The sequence below is a fragment of the Chaetodon trifascialis genome, chromosome 18, assembly GCF_039877785.1.
Source record: "Chaetodon trifascialis isolate fChaTrf1 chromosome 18, fChaTrf1.hap1, whole genome shotgun sequence".
In the NCBI taxonomy this organism is placed as follows: Eukaryota; Metazoa; Chordata; class Actinopteri; order Chaetodontiformes; family Chaetodontidae; genus Chaetodon; species Chaetodon trifascialis.
Window position 1 is genome coordinate 9431848 of NC_092073.1, and position 25306 is coordinate 9457153.

General features: G+C 42.1%; 1 protein-coding gene and 1 non-coding gene across 3 annotated transcripts in view; both read left to right on the forward strand.

Annotated features, from left to right (window-relative positions):
• Positions 1 to 607: 607 nt before the first annotated feature.
• trnaw-cca (transfer RNA tryptophan (anticodon CCA)) lies at positions 608 to 679 on the forward strand. The gene has a single exon. It is a non-coding gene; the product is annotated as a tRNA-Trp (tRNA).
• A 4698-nt stretch (positions 680 to 5377) lies between these two features.
• Positions 5378 to 25306, forward strand: part of LOC139346829 (partitioning defective 3 homolog) — a 314486-nt gene continuing 294557 nt past the window's right edge. For both annotated transcript variants that reach the window (XM_070986146.1, XM_070986145.1), the window contains exon 1: positions 5378 to 5785. In XM_070986146.1, coding sequence (XP_070842247.1) covers positions 5666 to 5785 — 120 coding nt within the window. In that variant the 5' untranslated portion in view covers positions 5378 to 5665. The remainder of the gene's footprint in view (positions 5786 to 25306) is intronic.

A 25306-nucleotide genomic window follows, 5' to 3' on the forward strand; every position in this document is an offset into this window, starting at 1 on the left:
ATGTGCACTGATATGTGAAGTCTTTCGCTACATAACGTTTGACTTATAGCAGTAACGGCTGTTAATAATAATGGCTCAGTTCTATTCAAACATCCATTCAAAGTTGTTAAATACACTGAAAAATAAATATTAATATATTAAATATATATAATTAATATAGTAAAATATTAACGAGTTAGGCTGACTAATGAGAAACCGAGACCCAACGCATTTAAAGAAGTATCGTGCGTCCTGCGCACATGCGCGTTCAGGACGCAGCACGACCACCACAGCGCCCCCGGGGTGGGCGCGTGAGCCAGCTGTGGTCTGACAGCTGTCCATGGTGCTGACGCGAGCAAACTGAGTGAGAAAATGTGATGTCTCTGGAAAGAAGATGAAGACTGATGGCCGTAACGAATAGTGCTGCTCGGTTATGCAGGAGGCTCCTGCGGCAGGGAGGACGCGTTCACAGTGTTTTACGTGTATCCCATATTCCCCCGTTTGTTTTTATGTTTGTATTTATTGATCCAAGCGTTGAGATACAAGCAAACAGGAAGAATAATGAGTCCTGCTATTGTCCGCGCTCACAGTTTTCTAAGTCCTTTCATGAGCTCTGTTTGCAGCGTGAGACCTCGTGGCGCAACGGTAGCGCGTCTGACTCCAGATCAGAAGGTTGCGTGTTCAAATCACGTCGGGGTCATATCTTTTGAAATTGTGAAGGATATGACCGTGACATTGATGTACAAGGTCTTCCGCCAATGTAACGGAACGTAATAACGTTTTCCAACTGAACTTTTTATTTATGCCTATTATGTTGATTTATGTTGACGCCGTGTCAGTAAGATATGGCCTAGCAATGGTTCACACTGCATTCTGTGTTGGGTTGCAAAGAACAGTTTGTCCCACACATTTCCACCAAGATTCTCACCCTTCACATTCTGCATGTTAATCCATCTGTTGGGAGTGATGGAGCTCCTCTGGGCTGTAAGAGGGAAAGCAACCCGAGTGCAACAGTCATTTTAATTCAGTTTAAATTATATTCACGTTGCTTTAAACGCAGGCATTTCATCCATACATCAGACGCCAATGATGAATCAGCATCGGTTAATGTTTTTCCTTCTCGGGAATCACACGTGTGTCTAATGTGGAGGCAGGAAAACCACCTCAGCAGTCACATGTACTTAGACAATCTGGAGGTTATGTGAGGGAAATTGACTATCACACGTTAGAGTTAGTGACATCAACCTTAAAACCACTGACACGAACACGTAACCTTCTGATCTGGAGTCAGACGCGCTACCGTTGCGCCACAAGGTCGTCTGACGTGGCATAAAGGGGCTCCTGAAAAATTTGCAGTTGTGAGAAGCAAAATGCAAATATTACAGGCACTGAAAAATAACTGGAGCCCACAAGTTTTCTTTTCTTTTTATGTGTATGGGTCAAATCAGTCATCAGGCACAGCTGCTGAAGTGAACCCTTCATTGTGCAGGAGGAGGCCCTACAGCATAGTACAGTCCACCGTGCAATGTTTTTCCTCCCTGATCTTTTGGAGAGACTCTTGACATGAGCTCTGTGGAGCTATGAATAAAATCAGCATTGTCAGAGAAGGAACTAACCAACAGCTACAGCTTATTTAGCAATAAACCGGCTTTTGAAATATGCTATCTTGAAAGCAGAAGTTAATCTTCTCTCCATTGTGAGAGACGTGTAGATTTTTCTGAAGACTCGAGTGTAATTGTAAGTCCTCATCATTTTCCACAAGGCAGAAAGTGTACGCAAAACATGAACTGGCAGCATTTGCAAACCATGAAATCAGAGCGCTAAAGCTGTGCTAAAACCATCCTCAGTGTTCACTGTGTACGCTGTGTGTAATACTTTCAATGGCCTGCAGATGCAGCCCTTTAGCTTTCAGAAAAACTGCATGCGCAGCAGTGAAGCTAACACTGCAGGTTTAGAGACACATCAAGCTGTTGACACTATATGAATTAGAAATGCACATATTGAAATAATGAAAAAAAAAAACTTATGTTTTTTAATTTTGCGATCCACCAGTTTCAACATGACACAATCGAAGCTGTGAACAGATCCTGATGTTGGTTTTGAGGCTTAACAGCTTAAAGTCTTACTCCATTTATCGTGTTCTGGAGCATTAGTCAGAGCTAGGGTTAGACTGTGGGGCTGTATTGCCTTGAGCTATTAATGATTTATTATGAAGTCAAGGTGGGGTGGCGACAGCTGCTAATGGGTGTCATTAGGGAAATCTTCATTAGTCCCACTATTTGGGAAAATCCACATGCCTTAGCTTGCAGCAGACTGTGATGATCAACAGAAATTGGATTTACGTAGTTATTGTTCAGTATCATTTGAATAACAAAGCTGCTGTGTTTTAAGATGCAACTGGGGCAACTGGCCAGTATCAGCTAATTACTGTGTCTTTGTTTGAATCCTTACCTGAAGCCGTCCAGTGAAGAAACAGGCAAGAATTAGAGAATAATAGAAGTTACATGCATAGAAGTTACAAAACACTGATGTCAGCCCATTCTTATCCACTCGCCACAGCCTTGATGTGAGAAAGATTGTGAGGACAGATGCTTCAGATTGCAGATATGACTGTACTGGAGTTCTATGTAATAAAAAGACTGAAAGACAAAAGTTTGTATTGTCATCTTTTCTAAGTTATTTCATGTTGAGCCCTCTGTTTATGTCGTACGAAGAGCGTCAATCTCTTCATAGTTTGCTTCAGAGAGGGAATAGTAGTAGGCTGCTTTTCAAAGGGACTTTGATACATGATGATTGGAGTGAACAGTAAGGCTATGATGGCGGCCTGGTATCTCTGTTATTAGCAGTCCTCAAAGGCCTGTTTCACCCCACCTAAGATGTGTCCCCCTGCTTGATCTCTGCACCTGATCTTCTCTCCTCTGGTTAACTTTCAAAGGATATCTTCCCCTCAGCTAACGGCTAAATGCACATGTTCACCAATAACGTGCTTTACCAATAAAAGGTTCAAATTGCATTTAAGGTGGCGTTAGAAGACACATATGTGAATGAATCCATAGAAATGCAGCAGGTGTGTGTGTGAGTGCTGAATTGTGCGGTGGTGAGGTAAGTGTGATGACAGAGAGATGTGTCAGGAATGACCTGCTCCACTCCTGGGACCATGTTGGGGCACGTCTGCCATGGAAGTAGCACCTCACTGTCAGCTACAGCACACCCACACACACTCTCTCTCACACAAACACACAGATGCTTTATTGTCTTCTGTGCTGCTACCCTGCTCTCCACACAGGACATGTCTGTCAGTGTGTGGATGAAGGATTTTCCTCGCTTTTGAAACAAAGGTGGAGCATTTCGTTGTGCTGTGTATTCACAGAAGCAAACATTTTCCCAGGTTTGGACCTCGTGTGTAAATATTTGGATGGAGGGCAGCGAGCTGCTTCACTCTCACATCAATATTTTCCGGCTCTGAAGATGTAGTTCAGCAAACAGCCAGACTCCTCCACAACTACTCATCTTCTACCCAACCCCAGCATTACTGTGTCACATTATTGTGCTATTTGTAATGTATCTGTCACATGATGCAGTCTGCGAACAGGCTTCACAGGCCTGTGTTTACATCCTAGTTGTAATTCCCCGACATGTGAAGACAGCAGTGGCGAAGAAACCCGGGCCTGGGCTTCACTCTTAACTTAAGCTGTAATTGCACTTCTCCCGAACTTTAGTGCACCACACACAACCGCACATTCCCACCGCTGTCTCGCTCCTCCTCCCTGCATTCCTGATGTGCAGTGGACATACTGCAATTCAGGCTGGGGACTCATCTTACTGTAGCAGTTTGGGGTAAATAAGTGACCTGGTTTCCTGGGGGAAGCACTGGCATGCAACAAGCTCGCAAGCTGACGGTCAATTTGGATTTTACGCATCACAAACACTAAAAATGCTGCTGGACATGATGTTAAATAAATGGAAACACGGTGCTTTATGTAAACATTTGTTATTTGTATGCAGGTTTCGTGTTGTTTGTATAGACAGACTCGGTTATGTCAGCAAGCAAAGGTAAGAGTCAACAAGCTGTCCTCACTTCACTCTTTTGGGAAGTGTTTTTCTTCTGATTACCTCCAGGGGGAGTATTAGCAGTGTGAAAGTGTTAGAGGTGAAGTTGTCAAAGTGTCCACATACAGCTTACATTCAAGGCGCCAACAAGATGTTGCAAAGAAATAGTTTGAGGGTTGTCCATGTTGCACTTGTTCATGCTCACTCATTTGGACTTCATTAGTTCATAAAGAGTAAGAGCTGCAGAGAGAGAAGCTCCAAAGAAAGGTTGCAGCTTTCACCAGTAAACTGGGTCACATTGTAGGTCCTGCCTCAGGCAGATTTCCCATATCGCACTACAGTTCAGTCATTTACACATATACGTAACATTAATATATGCCCTGCTGTCGGTGGCTTCCTGTGAGTGACTTTGGTGTGCTCTCAGCAGCTGCGTCACAACACACGTATGACTCTTCCAGCTCGCTCTGCTGAGGAGCTCATCTCCGTCAGTGTGACTCATGCGTACGAGTTGACGTTCACCGTCTGTTTGTATGCTCCATCTGCTGAATCATCCAGGCAGTCACAGATACTCTGAATCAAGTCCAAGTGTGCTAACAAGCACAATACTTGTTGCAATAGGCTTGCAGTAGGTACTTAACCTGAGCCCAGATCAGTTTGCCAGACTTACCAAACCATGACTCTCAAACTCACTAACCTGCATCTGACGAGATGTCGTCTGGTTCCAGGGGAATCCCACACATGAGGTTTGTACAGCAGGTAGATGCGAAGCAGACAGAATTCACATTTGGTACCACTTGTGTCACCATTTGAGTACATTTGAAGTTTTGCTTAAACTGTAGCACCAGGTAAAGGTGGACGACCTACAGGCAAAGCAGGCAACTGCCCCAAATCCCCAGACCCTCAGGGGTCCCTGAGGGTCTTTGGTGCAATTTCATAATTTAGTTTAAACAAACTATCACAAGCTCACACACTTATTACTCCAAAATGGATTGGGGAGCGAGAAAGGGCCCCTCTTGCAGGTTAATGCGGCCTTTGCTTTGGTCTACCTAGATTACAGCCACTGAAACAAATAAAAATAAAACCATGGTAGAAGGTATTTTTCTCCAGTCCTAATGTCTGTTAGAGAATCACCATGACACTATGAGCTCAATAAAATTCAGTTCTTTATTTCTAAGACACCCATAACAGCACCCTCGTGCACTGACAAACATTACGCATCCATGTGTTCCTGTGTTACGCAACTTCGTGTGATAAGAAAGTGAATGTGGACGGCTTTGCCCTCCGCAGCAGGCTGCACCGCATTGGCTGCTGGTGGAAACATTCTCCGTGCCTGCTCCGACATGTGGGCGCACTCGCAGTGTCAGTCCAGTTGTGCGCTCTCGCCGGAGAAGCTTTTTGTTGGGAACTTTCTGTAAGTGAGTCAACACGGCACAGGGAGGACGCCACCCAGCCCCGCCGCTGGATCCAATGCTGGGCTTCTCTCTTGTCCTCCGAGGACGCGGGACACGAAGACAACTTCACTTCGAAGCACTTCGCAACAACTGGGGATTTGGTTTTTAACCGTCGCGCAGCGGGGATGGTTTTAGTCGTTTTGACGCGGCTTTTTCCTCATTGGAATTAACGCGGATCGGGAGAAATGAAAGTGACGGTGTGTTTCGGGAGGACCCGGGTGGTCGTTCCGTGTGGAGATGGGAATGTAAGAGTCCACAACCTTATCGAACAAGCCGCTATGAGGTATAAGAAGGCGATCGCTAAGGTAAGACCCCCCCCAGCCGTGCCCCGGTGTGCTTTTGTAACGTTTCGCTCTGTATGCGCGGCGCGGTCGTCTGCATCCACACTGGAGCCTCAACATGGCGCTTTCCACGGGCTAAGAAAGAGGGAGAGAGTGGGCAGAGGAGAGCCAGCGGCTGCCCCAAGGATCGGAGCCAGTGGGGACCCCCAGGGGCCCCTGGTGGAGGGAGAGAGTGGGAAACCCTTCATTCTTAATTATCAGGACATGCGTAAGAGTGGTGGCTTTCATCATGGAAGTTCAGTAGCTGAATCTAAAAAGTTGTGCAACTAATGTGCCCACTTTCTGCTCTCCTGTGTATCTGTGAGGAGGCCCATGAAAAAGTTTAGGAAACGCTGAAATTATTCCAATTCATCCAGAGAGGATGAAATAGGAACAAAGCAACCCGCAGTGTGTGTAAAACAGTAAAATACAAGCTGCACACACACGATACACCCCAGTTCACTGACACATTTATAATCTGTGTGTGTGCATTCATGTCTCTGTATCACAACACAGCTGATCACCACCCTGTCTCTGATGGAGGAACCCTGCTCTGCACTCATTGCCCTTTGCAATTACATGCTAATAAAAAAAAAGTTTACAAGTTCATTCAAAATTCATCTGTTTAATGATGGAACGCATGACTGTGTGAAAGTCCTGTGCCAAATTTGAATGAGGCCTAACCAGGACACTGATTGCTTTTCCCTTTGTGGGTTTCTAGTGGCTGCTCTTTAAAGCCCATTAAATGACTAATGAATGAATTGAAGTTTGGTGCTGTTTCCATGGTAAGTGACAGCGCTTTCGCCTCCTTGCCAGTGGGTGGTATTAGCATTGGAGTCACGTTAATGCTGCAGCTCCTCTTCAAGGGCTTGGAATACCATGATGAGCCCATGCTGCTCTTGCCAAGTTATTTCTTTTCCGCCTGCAGGCTTCTGGAGTATCGATAGTAGAGTTTAGATCTGATTGAACAATATTCTTTTTTTCACTCTGAGAGCCGCTCACCTGTATGATTTTACTTCCTGGATGAGACGAATATTGGCTATTGCGTAGTAGATTTTACCGCTGAAGGCAAACGGTGGCGAAGCAGGTCAACACTCATTCTTGAAGAGCACTTCCTCCTTAGATACACACAAGCAATCCCACACATTCACTCCTCTGTTCACCAGCGCTTGGTGGTTTTTCTGTGGTTCAGCAGAATGGAGGCGACTGGTCCATTGATCCATGCAGTGATACTGTAAATGTAGAAGTGTAGGCTTCCCCTCTGGAGAACACTTGACTCTGGGTCAACACTAACTACTGTGCATATCACAGGCCGGCCAAGACCTTTGGACTACAGGAGGATGTATTCACACATAGGTCACTTGAGTTTTATGATATTCCTGCAGCTGACAACAGCATGGTGTTTCTTTAACCCTTAGTTTAAAAGGGCAAAGTGGATTTTTATATGGCTGCATTTACAGTGTCACAAAAATGACAATCATCCAATAGGACGTGATGCAAAACTACATCCCGTGGTATGCAGATAATGCATCATGCAATATGTATTTGAATGCTGAAAACAGAAATGATGCCTTTTTCCAGAGAAAAGTACATAAATCATACATAATTCATCTGAGACAGTAGTCCGCTTGGGTGAAGCAGCTTCAGCACGAAGAGCGGAGAAACAAAGCGAAGTGAAACAAGCGTCTGGCACAATTCAGACGTCTCAGATTGCAAAGGCACATTCTGCAAGTGAGGAATCTTTCAGAAAAAGTGGCACGCAGTTTGGTCGGCGTGCTGGAATAAGGTGTGTTGTCAAAAACATTTGATGCGATGAAGATGCAAAGGCCTCTCTGAACTGAATTACTTTGCTGTCTCGGGTTGTTTTTATAGCTGTGCTGCGGTTCATTAGGTCAGGAGCATGGAGGGAGAAAAAAAATACACACTTTTTATAACAAACCGAGCGCTGTAAACATGAAGTCATACAGGCCCAAAGCTATCTAGTTAATTGGACAGTTTTGGTGATGTCATCTTGCATCATCTGTGCCACTTCCACTATGAGGAAATCAAATTGGGATGACTGACAGCAGGTCATGCTGCAGCTAATGTTTATCTTGAGAAGAAATAACTTGTTTGAGTGTCATTAGTGGAGACTGCAGCTCGATTCATTTTGTGAATGATGCAGACCAGGTAAGATAGAACGTAAACAGGCGTCTTTTGTCAGAATATTACAGCATTACTCCTTTTAAATGAGAAACGGCTAAAATATAAGGAGTAAGACACAAGCTCAACACACCTCCATCTCCACACCAAAATGCACGAATGGGTCCCAGAAGACTTCTGATAACATGTGGAAAGTCTATGAAAGCTCGTTCTATCATCTTATCACCATTGACGCTAATGGAGGGCTAAAGCTAGCCAGCTCGGCTGGCCGAAGTCTCTGCTGCGCGTGCCCTATTGGCCCCAGAGTCCAGAATGCATTCATCCGGGTAATTTCTTTACAGCAGGAAGTGGCTTTTTTAGCTTCATGTGCCACTGAGCAACATTCATAGGAATGAACAGAGCCCTGCATCCTATGCTGTATCCAGCAGTAATTATACATCCATGATCCAAACAAACCCAACCAAACGGGCAAAAGCACCAGAGTCCATTCAAACCAAACCAAAGAGGTTAGGTGTGAAAGAGCTTTTCGAGGAAGTCAGCATAGATCGCTTTGGTTGCTGCCACAAATTCTCATTTACTTCTTTGTTTATCTGATTTATGTGGAGACAAACTGATGGTATGAGAAGCACACTCCTCTTCCTGCATGAGCTCAAAGCTCATCTCTTCAACAGCTACTTCACGTCTGCCTGTTCTCTCCCTTCTCCTGGATGCTTTGAGCTGATCAGGCCTCCGCCTACATTCAGACTCCACCGTCTTTATCTGCCTCTTCATTCCACATCCACCTCCTTGGGTTGCGAAGATATTTGCCACTTGCACTGCTGTGGAAATTCTGTGGCGCTTTTCACTCTTGCAGCTTTCGCTCTTAGTTGCCACCAATACCAGTGATCTGTGAAATTAGACTTATTCTCCTCTCAGAAATAGCTGTGTTGAATTAGCTGAGCCCAGACAGTGTCTCAAGCTGTGTCAGTGTACCTGATGGTCTATGGGGACTCTTGAGACATTTGTCACAGTCTCAGGGGGACCAGGAAGTACGCATCAATCAGCCACTCAAGCACCATTAACTTCAGAGTCAATCTGGTCCACAGTATGCACAGTCATGAAGGATTAAGCTTCTCATCCTGCCTTTCTCTTCCCAAGACTGTTGTTTTTAGCACTTGGCCAGCCAAGTAATAGCTGTGTATTTACCACATTTTCAGTCATGTAAGCAAGAGCAATATGAAGATGTTATTTTGTGGGCTTTCCTGTTGGCATACAAAACACCACGTAGACGTGACTGGGAGGTTCGGAGCTTCACTCATCCTCTTACAGTCTGGCTTCGCTCACATCTGGTACACTGTCAGAGACATAAAACAAAAGAATACTCAAAGTTGATCCATAATTTGTGGCTCTAACTCTTGGAAGAGCTACATTTCTCGATCCTATTTGTCTCCCACTTTCCCACAGCTACTCATGTCAAACCTAAATGTAGGCTAAAGCTGAAAAGCACATAATTGGCCTTTTTCCTCCCCAAAATTCTGCACGTTCAGCCTCACAGACATGTCACAGCGAAGTCAACTCGTTGAACGACATACATGCAGAATATCCTGAGGGGACAGCATGGTTAAACAAAGTCCCATGTTTCTGCAGCATATGAGGAGCATATGTCCTGTGGTTCCAGGATGTCTGAAGACAAGTCCATGACATGATGATGATTTATCTGTGTTTATGACTCATACAGATGCGTCACACATCAGAAGTGCAGTGTGTCCACATTGGAATTTTTTATTTTTTTTTGTAAATATATGTTTATGAATTGATCAAGTTGAAAGCTTCTTCCAAAGTGGCTGATAATGCAAAGAAAATGAGAAGTAACTGAGAATTGAGCTTTGAAGGAATAGATGGGCATTTTGGGAAATGTGCTTTTGAGCTTCCTTGATGAGAGTTAAATGAGAAGATCAGCACCACTCTCTCCTTTAACTATGACGCTAGCAGCCAATTAGCTCACTTCAGGGTAAAGACTGGAAGGAGGAAACAGCACAAATAGTCATTTTTAATATGCTTTAAAGACGCTTTGAGACCTTTCCAGTCTTTATACTCATCTAAACTCACCAGCTGTAGCTTCCTATTGAGTGTGCAGTCAGACAGGAAATAGATGCATTTCCTAAACTGGCAAACTTAAGATTTTAGCCTTGAAAAATAAAACATCACTTTACAGGTGCACTTTTAATGTCCTCAGTTGCAATTTTGGCCTCACCTTTCTTGGTATTGTTTTCATTTTGACATTTTTGCCTGTTAATCAGTGTCAAAAAGTGCTATTTCCAGTGTGAAAAGCAGAGAAAAGGGGCAGTGAATATTTTCTCACATGTCCTGGATACAGTAAACATGTTTACTGTGCTTAAAAGAACCAGCTGGCAGCATGCTCTCCAGGGACGGAACAGATACCAATAACTATGCAGTAAATTGTCTGTACAGCTTCAAAGACCCACAGTATGAACACACTTGCTTCTCACCTAGCTGGCTGCCTGTTGCTGACCCCTGCCTTAAAACTCCCCATCCGCCTGACTTCTCGTCAGTTCAAAGGAAAACTGGCTGTTGGGTAACTTTTAGTTCCACCTGTGAGGAAAAAATCAGGAGTGGGCCCTAAAGTGGTGTCACGATATTTCAGCTTTTCTATGATAATATTTTTGACATCTTGCCAAAGATTCAACAATGCTGTGCTGAGCCAGTGTAGCTTCTATGCTTTGTTTTGAGCTCACAATAAATCAAATGTTTTCATTATCACAATATGATTTTTTTTAATCATAACAATTATACCCATATTATGGTGAAGGATATGATATAGGGCACCCCTTAAACAAATACATCATTCCTTTTAGCAATGTAGAAGATCTCAGCGTAGACACGTTACTGCTGCAGGGCAAAGTTAGAGTTGAAACACAGTGTTTGAAGCACCAAATTGACGTTGATTTGTTGGAAAAATGAAAGAGAAGACAGCCTCCAAAACACATGTTAGAGATAACTTGTTTCTGTCTCGGCATTTTCTTAGAAGGGAACGGCAATGATGTCATTTTGAAAGTTTCAACTGCTTATTTTGCTTCTGCAATTTAATTTGTTTCCAAATCTGCTGCTTCAACCCCCACGTCTGGGATTCATCAGCCTCTAAGAAAAGTCCAATTGGAGTTTTTAATCCTCATCTTTTCTCAGGTGAAGACCTAACAGCCAGTGCAGCAGTACAGAAACATACCAGAAAGAGAAAGTGGAAATTGGTGCTGGAAGAACTGTCAGTGCTCATTAGCTCACTACACTCAGCGGCTCCCTGCTTATGTAATAGAGAGGAGCTGCTGTATGTGAGGAGGAATATTACAGCAGTGGAAGATAATTGGGGGATTATCATGTGAGTGGACTGTACTTGGCTGAGTTGTATAGGCCCTGTTGGATGATGGGACCTAATGTGATTGATGGTAACTGAGTACGATTAGGTCTATGGTTCAACTGTGGTCAAGCAGCAGTGATTTAGTTCCTTTCTGCCACAGCAGGGAACAAATCAGGGGAAGAAGAGGAGAAATGTGCACTCAGTAACCTCTTTTCCTTTAGTTGTATCCTCCTCTTGCTTTCCTCAGTTTCCTATCCTTTTTTTGCTCCCTTCATGTTTCTTGATCTCTCTTTTCTTTCTTCCTTTGTTTTCCAGCTGGTTGACATGGTTATGCTATCCAGCTGACTGAGCAGTGTCTTTGCTTTCGTGCTAACTCCTTTCAGGGGAATTTTTGCCAGCCAGTGTTCAAGTAAAACATAGCACACGCGTTGCTTTGAAAATTAGTTTGCCCAAACATCCAGGAAAGATTGTGTCGTACTCCAATCCCTCACCATCTGCTGAGACCTAAGACAGTGATTTGCTCAACCTTTTGAGTTTCTTGCTTTTGAGACAAACATGTAAAGAACTTCAGGTGCTTTTTGCGATGTCAAAAAATATGCAGCAATAATGGATCGTGCTGTAGTGTAGTGCAGAAAACAGATTGCACAGTGCAAAATACCCTGTAATTTCACATGGAGGCTGTTAGCAGCATGTTTATAGTGGTACATAGTCGTGACAGTAAATTGGAGAAGCAGACTAGTAGTTAAATGCTAGTCTTGAAATGTGGAAGCACGATCTTGAAGAACTACTTCAATGTAAGTATAGTTCAGTCAGTGTAGAAGCATAAGCAGTCCAGTCTATAAATAGCCAGACAGTGATGCTTTTTCTTTTATTTTGGTATTCAAGTCAAACACATATGGAAGTGAAATGTAACAGACTATGAGGTTTTAAGGGTGTTTTGAAGTGTTCCCATTCATATTGGACAAACAGTGTAGAACTGGTGGACAGTGAAGCACAATCATCAATAACATACAGAAAAGGCAACCAGAGTGTTTTTTTATGGCCAAAGAGTGGGATGTTCTTCACCTGGCAACAACCCCAAAACAAGTAAGAAGTGGTGCTGGCTGCAGTACAGACCCAACCGAGCCTCAACAGGGAGCATATCAAGTATCTGATATCTGTGGCTTGGAGACTTCTGGCTCAGACTGCAAACAGTTTGTAACCAAATATTGAATATGATGATTGTATTAAAGTAACAGTTACATTATCTCTGACATGTACAAAAAGGTCAATATGGTACATCGCCAAAACAATAAAAACTGCCTGAAAAATGTCCAAACTGCTCTGTATATGCCACAGAGTGTTTTGTGGCTTTGCATGTGGGTCAGTGTTGAGGAGATTTGAGAGTACTTTCGTAACAACCTGTCTGGCTGAATGACTAAACGACTGTCTGACGAGGTTCCCTGCTCATGTGGATGACTCAAAGGACAATGACACCACACTCAGAGCTTTATCTTTCAAAAAACAGCGTTTCAACCTAAAACCGAAGATGGCTTTAGACCTCAACCTAAGATGATTTTAGACCTTCCTCACTGGCTAGCATCTGTCTCATGTGTACGTGTACACAGGTGCTGACATATGGTATGCACATGTGAGGGAGAGCACATGCATGCAAAGCAGGGAGCAGCTAGTCTGGATGCTGAATTGAAGCATCGTGTGACAGACAAAGCTGGGAGAATTTCTGGTAGTAGCTGCAAAACACAGCAATGCTAGCAGGCCAGATGCCATAATGGCAACTGCCAAAGTCTGAGTATGTCATAGCCATGCCAAGCCTTTGCGTGATTGGTTTTCTGGCTACATGTATTCTGTGTTGAGGCATTCAGGGTCAGGGTTCATTTCTGTTGTCACTGTTTTTGTAGTTGAGAGAGATTTTTATTTTTTTGGTTTGCTGTATTTATCCACTGCCCTTGAAACTGATTAACAGGAACTGCTTTTGTTGTCAAATCTTTTGGAGATTTAGCAGGACTTGACACAGTATGGCAAAAAGCATATGGTGAATTTGTGGATGTGTAAGCAAGAATGCATGTATTTTCATATGTGTGGGTTTGTTCTTCAGTCATATTTTCCTTCAGAGATAATGTGGCTCCATTCAGATATTTGACCATGCTGACATATCAAACATGAGCTTCTGATAGCTGCTAAGCTTGTGTTTTCCTATCACAGCCACAGCCTTGTGATGGTGAGGACACCGTTTTGTTATCTTAACCCACTGGTACAGATAATCTGGCTAATCATTGGCCTGAACCGTTAGAAGCAAGACAAAGAAGCAATGCACTTGATCTCGCATAACTTAGACGTGCACTTGTGTAGTAAGGCTTCTTTTTATAGCTTCAGGAATGTTCAACCTCAGAGATAGCAGTGAAATGCCAAAAATGCCCTGATGCTCCTGTTTATTCAAGATGGTGAATACCTGTTATTGTGCCAGTCTGTGGCGGTAGGTATAACCAATAACTCCATTACTGCTTTTACACCAAAATTTGCGTTAATATGCAGGTTTTTTTAAACGTGGGTACACCTGTTATAAAGGGGCAGTTGACTCTTGTCCCATTGCTAGCAGACGAGTTTTCCTTTCTGTCTTCTTTGGACCAGAGTTGACCAACCTGGCAAATTCAAAGGAAACCCTGATTGGAAATTGACACAGATTATCTGGTAGCATGAGTGTTTTACAGATAAAATTTTAACCATCCATGTGTTCTAGGAGCTAGGACGATCCTTTTTTTTTCTTTTATTGTGTTTCATTGAAGAATTGAGGTCCTGCTTTCAGTAATGTATAGATTTCATGGGAACATCCTTTCTTTGGAAGTTTGCTAATATCCATTAGGAAATGTCGTATGTGTGTTAAAACCTCGACAGGATTTGAACTTGAACTTCCCAACATTGAAAAATTAATTGTTCTCGTCATTGTCCTCCCATAATAGAAGGGAAGTTGTAGTTAGGTCGCAGTTCGTAATGATGCCCTGATGGGGAAGGGGAATACAGTTGAGACTGACCCTGACATGATTTCAGCACCCAACCTTCTAATCTGGAGTCTGTTGTGCCACTGATCTCGATCCCAGCTTTCATTTTGTTTTTCCCCATCTCCCTGTTGTACCCCTCTCACCTCTAGTGCTCCCCTTTGTCATCATAGATTAGTCGCCAGAAGATAATGGGTATGCTATGGGAAAAGTTAACATTAAGCTCCTTTTATGTGATTTTATCAACCTGACTGGTTGATTAGAGGTAGCCCTCTAACTCCCTAGGTTTGGGAGTTAGAGGGGTAATTAGTTTCATCAAACTGTAACACAGTTGAACATGGCAGAATAAGTTTGGATCTATTGTTGTACAAAGCCCTCCTGCAGCTAATAGTTTTAGAGGAGCTGCTCATTAGACTGCTACATATTATTTTCCTCTGCCTTCTTTTATGCTCCTTTCAAGAAAATGACTTTATCTTTGCCATCTGTTGCCCATCAATTTGCTGCATGTATGTTGCCTGTTGGGAAAGTTGAGATAAATGGACTTCTCTCTGTACTGTCAAAACACTCTCTCCATATTCTGATGTGTGTACAGTGGCAATATGCCTTCATAAAAGAAAAGATTAGCACATTGTGCAGCTCCCAGTGCCACTGAATGAGTTGGTGGGCTACATAACATATATTTGGATTCTTCAAAGTGGAAAATGTGAGCAAGGAGACAAGCTGTGAATGTATTTCAGACAGAAAGAGCCAGTATTATGTTAGCTAATAGTGCTAAGATGGAAAAGCACTTTCAACCTGTCGAGCATGTTCCTAAAGGCTGTTTTGACAGCTTCCACTGTCTACACTTCGCACGTCTTAACATGGAGGGCACCTTTTTCTCTTCTTAAAATACACACAGGCATTACTTTTCCATTCAGTAATGGTATAGACTACTGTAGTTCCACTTATTCAGGACAAGATCCCAAATCTGGCTCTGTGAAGTGAAGCTTTTCCCCAGGTTTTATAGATTGTACTCTAGTTCAACAACTAGAGCGGCTCTGGAGACCGAAATAATCAAATAGGTCCACTCAATTCAACTCAATGGGTGCTACCAAGGAGTCACAACATTGTAGTCTGGCAAGCTTGAATTGTTTTGGAAAATATGAATCTATAATGAACTTGGAAGGTCAGGCAATTTTTGATCATTAGTATTTCAGTTAGCAGAAAGAAAAAGAGTTAATTTATGATCTCTCTTGCTTTTGCAGCGAGCATTAATGTTTCTGAGCCAGAAAACATGGAAAGAGGATTGTCTTTTTGACTCTGCATATCAACATCCAACTCAACCAGTGAGATCATCTCTCCCCTCAGAGCAGCTCACATTTTGGAAATGAGAACTCCATTTTACTTGTTTCAGAGCTGTGGGACAATGGTTGGTGGTTCACATGAAATGCTTTACTGGCTGTTTCACTTGCTCCACAGAGTCAAGGAAGTGATCGCCATTAGCAACCCAGCAGCAATGTTGTGGAGAGCCATATTACTACTAATCCATAAGGTTTCCACTGCCAGTGTGAATTTTATTGTATTATTATTTTGCCAATGCAGTGATTTGGAAAGACCCATTTGAAGGACATTTACTTTTGTTTTGAGAACAGCAGTCTTCTGAACTGCAAGTTGTTGAGTTGTTTCTCTTGTTTTTCTTATACCATGTTTGCCTGAGATGACAATTCCTGCCTCAAGCTGGATCCAAATGTGAGCAAGTTCTAGCAAAGGCCAACTATGTGGTTTGCGGTGTTTCGACATGCCGACCACGCCAGGCCCTCTTGGGTGTGATCCTCTGTTTTGTCAACAGCTTATTTCTGTGGCTGTGACTGCAGTTATAGCGCACTTAGGAGCACAGGCATGTTTGTCAAAAAATTAAGAACCAGACCTCTGAATGATTGTCTTCGAAAGGGAACACCTGATACCGTTTTTATGGATGGTTATTTTTACACCATATATGGATGAGAAGTTACAGATGTTCTGTAAAGTCTCTTTCCTCTTACAAAGAAGAACAGTCTTGATGCTGCTGTACTAAATTGACCTATATCAAACCTACTGTTCTTAGGTGAAATCATTCCACGTTTTTAACACACAATTTTTTTAACCTCGAGCAATTATTTTGATAGCTTTCAATCAGCATTTTGGTCCCATCATAGCACCAAGACTGGACTCATAACAGTGCTAAATGACATTCATCTGAATGACTGTTGTATTATTGTTGGATCTTAGTGCTGCTATATGGACACTGTAGACCATACAATTCTATTGCAAAGATTATAAAGCTGGATGGAAATCTCAAGGACTGTCCATAAGTGGCTCAAGTCATATCTTCATGACAGAAAGTTCTTTGTCTCCATTGTTAACGGTGTGTCCCAGCAGATGGCCATAGACCAGTGGGGTTCCACAAGTGTCAATCTTGGGACCTCTCTTGTTTAACCCATTTATGCCTCCTCTTGGCCAAATTATACAAAATAATAATGTAGCCAAAATTATGCAAGTGATGCACAAATCTACATTTTAGTTACATTGGACGACGATGGACCTGTTGGATCTTTGTGAATCTTTGTATAACTGCATCGAACAAATTACTGACTGGATGATGCAAAATTTTCTACATAGAGATAAGACTGAGGTAATGTCTTCAGAGCACAGAATGAAATACAGAATCTCCGCATCCTGTCTCTCATAACAAAGAGTCAAGCCAGTAATCTTAGTGTTTTCGTAGACTCACATTTAAATTGTCACATCAAATCAGTCACTTCATCTGCTTACTAACATCTCAAAAGATTGCAAGAATCCCACTCCTTTAGTTGCCGTAGATTGAATTACTGTAATGCTGTGTTCATAGGGCTTTCAAAAAGCTCTTTGGCAACTCCAACTTATTCACAACACCGCTGCCAGGGTCCTGACGAGCACTATATGACCACATTACTCCAGTTCTAAAATCCTTACACTGGCAACCAGTCACTCAGTGAATTGATTTCAAAATCCAACTGCTCATCTACAAATCACTCTGTGGCTCTGGGCCCAAATACATCTCTGCTGTGCCATATGAACCTCCTAGAACCCCTAGGACATCTGGGACTAGTCTACTGATTGTCCAAAGAGTTAGAACAAAACAAATTGAAACCGCATTTTGCTATCCTGCAACACAGACCTGGAATAACCTCCCAGATGATATCAATACAAAACTGACCATTTTCAAGTAAAAGCTAAAAAGTTTACTTTTCTAAATTGCTAACTCTACCCAGTTGGTCTAATAGCTAAATTCTTATTTTAATGAAAACAATATGGCTGATATAAGATTCCAAAAGTTTCAAAACCTAAAAAAGTTAAAAAAAAAAAAAAAAAAAAAAAATCTGGTCTTCTCAGTCCAAAAGTTTATGGTTGAAAAGCTGCAATACATCTTTTTAATGCCAGACACTGACTTTTTATAGCAAGGAAAGAACAGGTGGAACTAGTAGCTTTAACGATGGCTCTGTTCCATTTATGTAAATCAGTAAGTCATGACAGTGACAGTGACATGACAGCATTTACAATACCAGGCCCATAGAGCTCGTACTCCTAAATAGAATGAAGTTCTTTGTAATGCTAGGCTACAACTTACAACTGTGTGTTTCCTGCTATGGGATCACATGTTTCAGTGAAAAAGGTATATAATTATTTTTTATTTTATTATTTTTTGCCGCAAGGTTGCAGGCCAACAAAATTAACTCACTAGCCTTGACATATTATTGCTTTGTAAAGTTGCTATGGCTAGCAAGTTAGCAAACAAGTGTCTATTTCATGTAGCATTTATGGAGCAACATTAGCATTCATTTGGAGCTGTGTTTCTGGCCAACTGACAAATGTAAGTCCACCATTCGCTCTCTTTTCGTCTGGCTCTTTCAGTTGAGTTTCTTCACAAGGTAGCTAGCTTTAGCTGTAAACTAGCTCCCTGTTCATGCTAATGAGCTAAAGGTGCTAATATACTTCTGCTTTGCACTTGCAGTTGTACAAATGGGTGATAATATTTGTGTTTGTTGCTGTGAGTGATGTCTATCACACGTTGCAAATGCAAATTTATTCAGTTGCTAACACGTAAATACTTAGCCGAGCTTTAGCTAACTAACTCAACTACTGTTACCTTGGTTGCTGTTACACACTCAGGTACAGCTGGTTCAATTTGTTACTTGGACAAAAAGTTGACCTAATCTCTTTCAATGTGCTTTCTGTTTGACCTCTTTATCACTGGTGTTATCTCACCTTGAATGACTCCCTTCTCCTCCTCAGGAGAAAAGGTCAAAAAGGGTATCTGTGCATGTTTCGGTCTTCCTGAATCTTCCTCTTCCCATTGTGGTTTCTCACCTGACTGTGAGTATCCTCATACAGTCAGAGCAGTTCCTCTCTGGCAGATTGACAGTCTTTGTACACACTGGGTGGAAAGGTACAATTAGAATGAACAATTGATTGCTGATTGATTCATAAGGAAAAGATTCATACACAACATCAAAGTGGTCTTGTGGCTTTGTCTGTCATTGGCTTTTGATCCCACTAATGCACTCTGGGACTTTCAACCCCTGAGCATGACGCACACGCAGTCTTTTTTCAATGGATAAAGTAAATAAACACGGTTGTGTATAGTCAGTAGCTGCACTAAGCTTTTATCAACCACCATTCAACCTACGTTTTTGTTATGTATTGCTAATTCAACATCTGTGTACCATCATGACAATTTGGTATCAATACTATACTTAAACTATATTAATAGTATAATTGTATGCTAATACTATAAGTATTACTTACATACTATTAGTATACTAAAAGTAAATGCTAGATGATAGAAAAATGCTAAAAAACTAGAGATCTGACTGTAGCAATGATATCATTATCTGATGCTTTTAATAACCCCATCAAGACTAAATGAAAAACTTAAGCTAAGGAAGTAAAATGTCTCATTCCAAGATGTTTCCACCCCGATTTTTTTAAACTGCCTTTGGCTTGAGGACGTTTCAGCATTCATTATTCATTCAGTATTCAGTATTCATTAACAGAATGATCTTAATTTTTCATGCTGTTGATACAGCAGTTCCCTGGATGCAGTTTAGCCTGATTAACTTACCGATACTCAAAAAAGCCTCGTGCCAAAAAGAGGTGACCGATGTCTTTCAAACCGCACATCTATTGATCAGCCGTAATTGTCCCCACAAACTGTCCCCTACTGGTCTGCAATCTATTATGTTGTCAGATTAAATCATTGTTGTTCCATCGAGTTGAGGTCGCTTTTTCATTTCCTTTGCCAAATTACTGAATAATCTTTTGTCCCAGTGATGTATCACCTTGCTTCACTTACCGTTGTTTTGCTGCAAACAAACTGTTCATCAGTGTCTAAAACAAAAATAGGTGTGACATTGATGCAGTTACATATTAACCTGTGATTGCAGGATTGAAAATGTATGCACCTCTGCAGTATTCCTCATAGAAGTCCTTTTGAAAAAGAATATTTTACATCAGTGCTCATACATTGAGATGATTGGCATTTGTATGAATCTGTTTGCATGGTTTGCATGGGTTTTTCTAAACATCTGCCCACCCAGATATCCTCGCAAATATCCAGACAGCTGTGAAATGGAAATGGCATGTTCATGACTAGAGGAGAAAAATAAATCCTTGATGTTAGAAGGGCTTAGGCGTTGGTGGGACTGTGGGATATTGCAGTCATTCGGACAGATTTATTTTGAATCAGGCGACCCAATATGAACAGAGCGATAGGAAAAGTTTGCTACTGTTCTGAAGTGGGTTCTTTTCTTTGCGAAGTTAATGAATTGAAGGGAAAAGGTTTTGGCAGGTTTTGTGCTCTGGAGCTTAAAGTATTTAAAATCAAAGTTAGGACTTCCCTTGCTGGGAATTCAGTCTTGTCTGTTCTCAGGGCACTGACTCAAGAGTTTCTGTTGTGGAAATATACTGAAGTAGTCAGGAGTTCAGTGTGGCTTAACGCTGATGAATGAATTTTAGGATTTCTATTATTATCAGTATGGATTGAGGCCTAAAATGAGCTTTGTCTGGTGTGTTCCCATTCAGCAATCCTATCAATTATGAATGAGATTGATGTTGAATGTTCTCACTTTGGCCTAAAATCCCTTGTAGGATTTAAAGCAAAAATCTGCCTAGTGCAGTTTTCTGATGCAATTTGTTATTATTGTAACACAGCACACTGCTGTTTGACCTTGGCTCTAGCTTCACTGTGCATGGCCTTTGGAATAAGTGAACAAGTTCTTCATTGCTCTTCATCAAGGACAATTATGTGATTGCAGCCCAAGGCTACCAAGTTCTTCAGGAGAAAAATGATTCAAAGATGAGTCAGTCTTTTTTTCATGTTGAGATGCCTTTGATTTGAAAAGACATGTACTCAGAGCAGCAATGGCATGATGAATGGTTTGTTTATATTGCTTGATTGATGATGCTGTGGTGTGTTAGTTTTATACTCATTTATGTATGTAAGATGAAAGGCAGCAACAGTGCAAGCATCTCAGGACATCAGGTAGACCTGCCTTTATTCCCCTCGGGTATTCAAAGAGTCCAATTATCTTGACTTGTTTACATCATAAAAGTATATTACAGTTGGCATTCCCCTACTTTCGTGCATATATTGTAAATAGGCCCATAGAGACAAAGGTGCTGGCGTTCAGTCCCACTGCAGAACAGTTCATCATCCCAAAGCACTAAGCTACAAGCTCGTTGGCTCACATCTTCATTTTCAGTTTAGTATGACACTGTTTCTGCAAATGAGTAGTAAATTCAGCTCATCTGGTTTCGATGTCCAACACAGAGAATTTGCTGGGAGAATTTCACTGATGGATATGTAGAGTTTTTGATTTATCTGTGCAGAGTAATTTCCTGCCCAGAGATTTCTTCTGCTCACAGAACATGTTGCGGTATGATTAGTTTTTTCTTGGACCATGAAATGGGGTCATTCGGTCCAGACTAAGGAAGTGCAGCTCAAAGACGTGGGAACTATTTAAATGTGAAATCACAGTTGTTCTCAGTGAGTTCATGTGTTTGTCCTGACCTTCCCGTGTGGTTGGGATTCATTAAAACATACTTTGCTCTGATAATGACTTTTTAAACTTAACTTTGAGCTCATATTTCATGCTTTGGTTACAACATGTCCTTTACCCTTGGACCAAGTTGCCCCTGTTAAAACATGCTGCAGTCTTAGAAATCTCAACCGGTTATTTCAGTATTTAAAAACTTTGTGTGATGTAACTTGTATGATTAAGGAGGTTTCTGCAGGACTTGTACGTCTTCAACAACAATGAGTATTGAAAGTCAAACTGCCCCATATTTGCTATCATTTCCTCCCCCGAAAAACAATGGAGAGACACTTGAGGCTGACTTGAAGATGTCACGAGGAATCATGGTTGGGTTTTCCTGTTGCTGCTAGGCCAAGAGTCACAGTACATTGATAACAGATGGGTTTTTTGCTCATCTGTTTTCTGAGGATGTGAGGATGCTGAGTTGCCACTGTCAGACCAACCATCTCACACCCTATGATTAGGGATCAGTAATGCCTGAGGGTAGGAGACAGCCTGCAAATAGCATCTGCTTCCTGCAAACAGATCTTCATGTCTGTTCCTAAAAGATGGCGAACAGAAATGATTGCTGTTGATTTTGCGGGCTTTGGGTGAAGGGATGGAAACACACCTTCGATTCCATTAAAATTCCAATTCTTGGGACACCGGAGGGAATATATTTTGCACTGGCAAGATAGGAAAATGCTATTTATAAATGCTTTAAATGTCCATCAATACAGTGTTTGTTTTTATGCATCCTTGTTTCGTGCATTGCCTCTGTTTATAATGAGGAAAGTGGTTTCTGTTTTGGGTCTTGTTGAAAAAAAAACTTTACTGTATTTGTAAAAATGCCTTTTTCTCGGCCAGTATTAGTCGTAATTGAAACTTTTTACTGAAAAATATCATTCAAGATTGGCCTAAGATATACCTTAAAAGCAGCCAATGTGTTCATCTCTGTACACTTTCACTGGGTTTTGTTTGTACATTCCATTCCTGACATTGAAGAAAGTGACTGGGCCTGTAGATTTCCCTTGCAGAGGGCTGACTGGCAGTGTTTGGTATCTTAGATCACATTACACCACAGAGTCTGCTGCTTGGTACTCTGACAGAACAAGACCTCTGAGGTGTTTGTGTGTACATCTACTTGTGTCCTAATCAACCTGAATACTTCTACACAGCAAGGTTATGTAAACTTTCTCCACCTGTACAGTATGTCTGTCATACTGCAACTTCCTTACAGATTAATGTTTGGTTTTGCTTTGGCATGTGTTAATGGCGTCTTTGACAGGGTGTGTGTGCGCGCGCACGTGTGTGTATGTGTGTTTCCCTGTGTGTGTTGTCAGGTTTAGGTGAGTGATCAGGTTCAGCCGGTTTCTTACAGTCAGCTTCAACCTTCTGTCAACCAAATAGATTTGACAGTAACCCTCTTCTTTACAAGTGACAGTGCCCCGAGGTGTTTCTTTCTTTCTTTGACATTCATTATTTGCCAAAAAGCAGTAAAATCTGCTTTCTGTATCTCAACTTTGTAGTCAAGGAGTATGCTTTCACCAGTCTTTGGTTAACAGTCCCCCTTGGTGTAGGCTTTAGCAGCAGTCCCTCAGTCCTGTGCAATCGTCAGCTTAGTCTCAGTCTGCAGATTTAAAGTTAAAGCTGTCTGAAATCTCTTGACCTTGAGGTGATTTCAACACACACCTTCCGATATGGAGTGAATTGAAATAGCATGAAGTGCACATTGTTTTGTCCTGTCGGTACAAAACAGGTTCTCCAAATGGGTGGTGTTTGGTTTCTGCCTTTGCCAGGAATTGATTGAAAAATATGCTGCTTTGGTTTGTGTCTGGCAGTAAGTTGTAGCTCAGAAGTAAACACACAGCAGCCCACTTGAACTCTGTCTGCTTTTAAGTATCTGGATCAACCCAGCAATGTTTACAGTGGGTCTGCACCTCCTCATCTTCACAAACAGACTGCACAGGACTCCACAGTTTCCACCCCGCTCTCTCCACCCCCGTCCTCTTACTCTTACTGCCCGGAGATGCACATGGACGCTGACACCATGGTGAAACAGTTATCCCCCTCCACTGGCTCTCTCCTCGCACCAAGCCTTCAGCGCTGGTGGTCCTAAAGAGAGATTGATGGGGCTCTCTTCCATCACTCACTGACTTAAATGAGAGCAGCCTCAGTGAAAGTACTGGGCGGAGGAGGAGGCGGGGCGATGGAGTGACAAGGCGGTTGTAGGCAGTTGAACAGATACAATACCACTTACATCACCTCGCATCCCTGACTGACGGTGCCTGGCACGCTGGCTTGCGCCCTCACTGGCGCTGTTTCGTTTGCTCATTGCTGTTGCAGTGTTGTGGGTGTGTTTGTGGCGGGTCATGCCACATCATTGAAAGAATGACGCAAGCAAAACAAGCAGAATATGGAGTACAATAGAGTGCAGTAACAACAGTGCTGTCACCAAGTAGAATGCGCGGTTCTTGTGGAAGTGTCCATGTTCTCCACACTCGTAGCTCTGAGCTGGTTTGAATCGACGCTGCAGGTTATTTTCGGCTTAGCGACACCCTGTCTTCATGCACAGCCAAAGGGAATGAGATGTATTGAGGTTGCTTTACGTTACGGTCTTGTTTCAAGCATCAGCAGGTCCTCAAATTAGCTGGAATGGATATGTGTGTGTACATGCATGTGTGCACGTAATTGTGTCCCTAATTCACTCGTCTGTAAAGACTGAGCTCATTAGATTTAACCTTGCAGCACAGCCTCCGGTGCTCTCTCCCAACGTCTTTTTTATTCTCTCTCAACCTCCTTCCTCTCTCTTCACCTCTCCTTGTTGTCTTCCCTGTCTTATCCCCACCTCATTCTTTTCTTTTATCCTCCTTTTACACCCTCCACTCCCATCTCCTATATTTTCCCGCTTCTATTTCTAGTTTTTCGTCATCTTCTCTCTAGCTTTCAACCTTTCTCTCTCACATACTCAAGACTTGTTTTTCTTGCGGCAAAGTCCACAAGTCCATCTATTGCGAGGCGATTACGTACACATTCTTGCATCATGCTTTTATTATATTCCCACCTACCAATTCACACTAATTATGTGATTATACATTTCAGATGTTACGTTGAGAACACATCAGAGACATTTTGAAAGATGTTTGGACACAAAAGAAAGAGCATGATGGGCGATCGTGTTGAGACATGAGAGTAAAGTGGTGCAATAGATTCAGAGGTGTTACAGGTTGCATGGTTTGTCAGTTAGCAGACAGGAGAAAGTAGTCCTAGTAAAAGTTGGAAAGGCAGTAGCAGCCTGGAGACATGCTCAACATTGGGATTTTCCAGCTGGTGCTCCTGTGCAGAGTTGATCAAACCCATGCGAGCACACTATTCTGGTGCTTTACCATGGTGAACATTTCACATGCAAACCAAACCCTTTTTTTTTTTTTTACTGCGCGTCTTCAATGGCACTGCTTCTCTCTTCACAAGCACTTCATTAGCTATGGGTGGGTACCCTGAAGGTTAAATATAATGTTATTATTTCTGGGAGACTCAGTTGCCACTAGAAGGGCAACATGGGAAAAAAATGGAAAATTACAAGGTATGACACAAGGAAGACACATTTTATTTTGAGGATTTCCCTCTTTTTTCACTGGCAAAGTGAATCTGAGTCAGAGACAATGATTTATATTAGGCAGGTCTGAAGAGGAGTGTCTTGGTGTTGGCAGTGTGTAGCTGTTCTTGCATGCTGGAGACAAATAATACCTCCACTTCTCTGTCTGTACAGAGGGAATGGGTGCTCGGTGTCCATCAATCAGAGTAATCTCAGACTCCGTGATCTGACATGATCTAATTATGCTGTATTCCACAATTTAGTCACAATTTTAGTGACGTAAATACAGGACGTCTATTTCAGTGTCATTTTGCAAACACACACACATTTGCGCGCTTGCACTCGCAGGCTGCT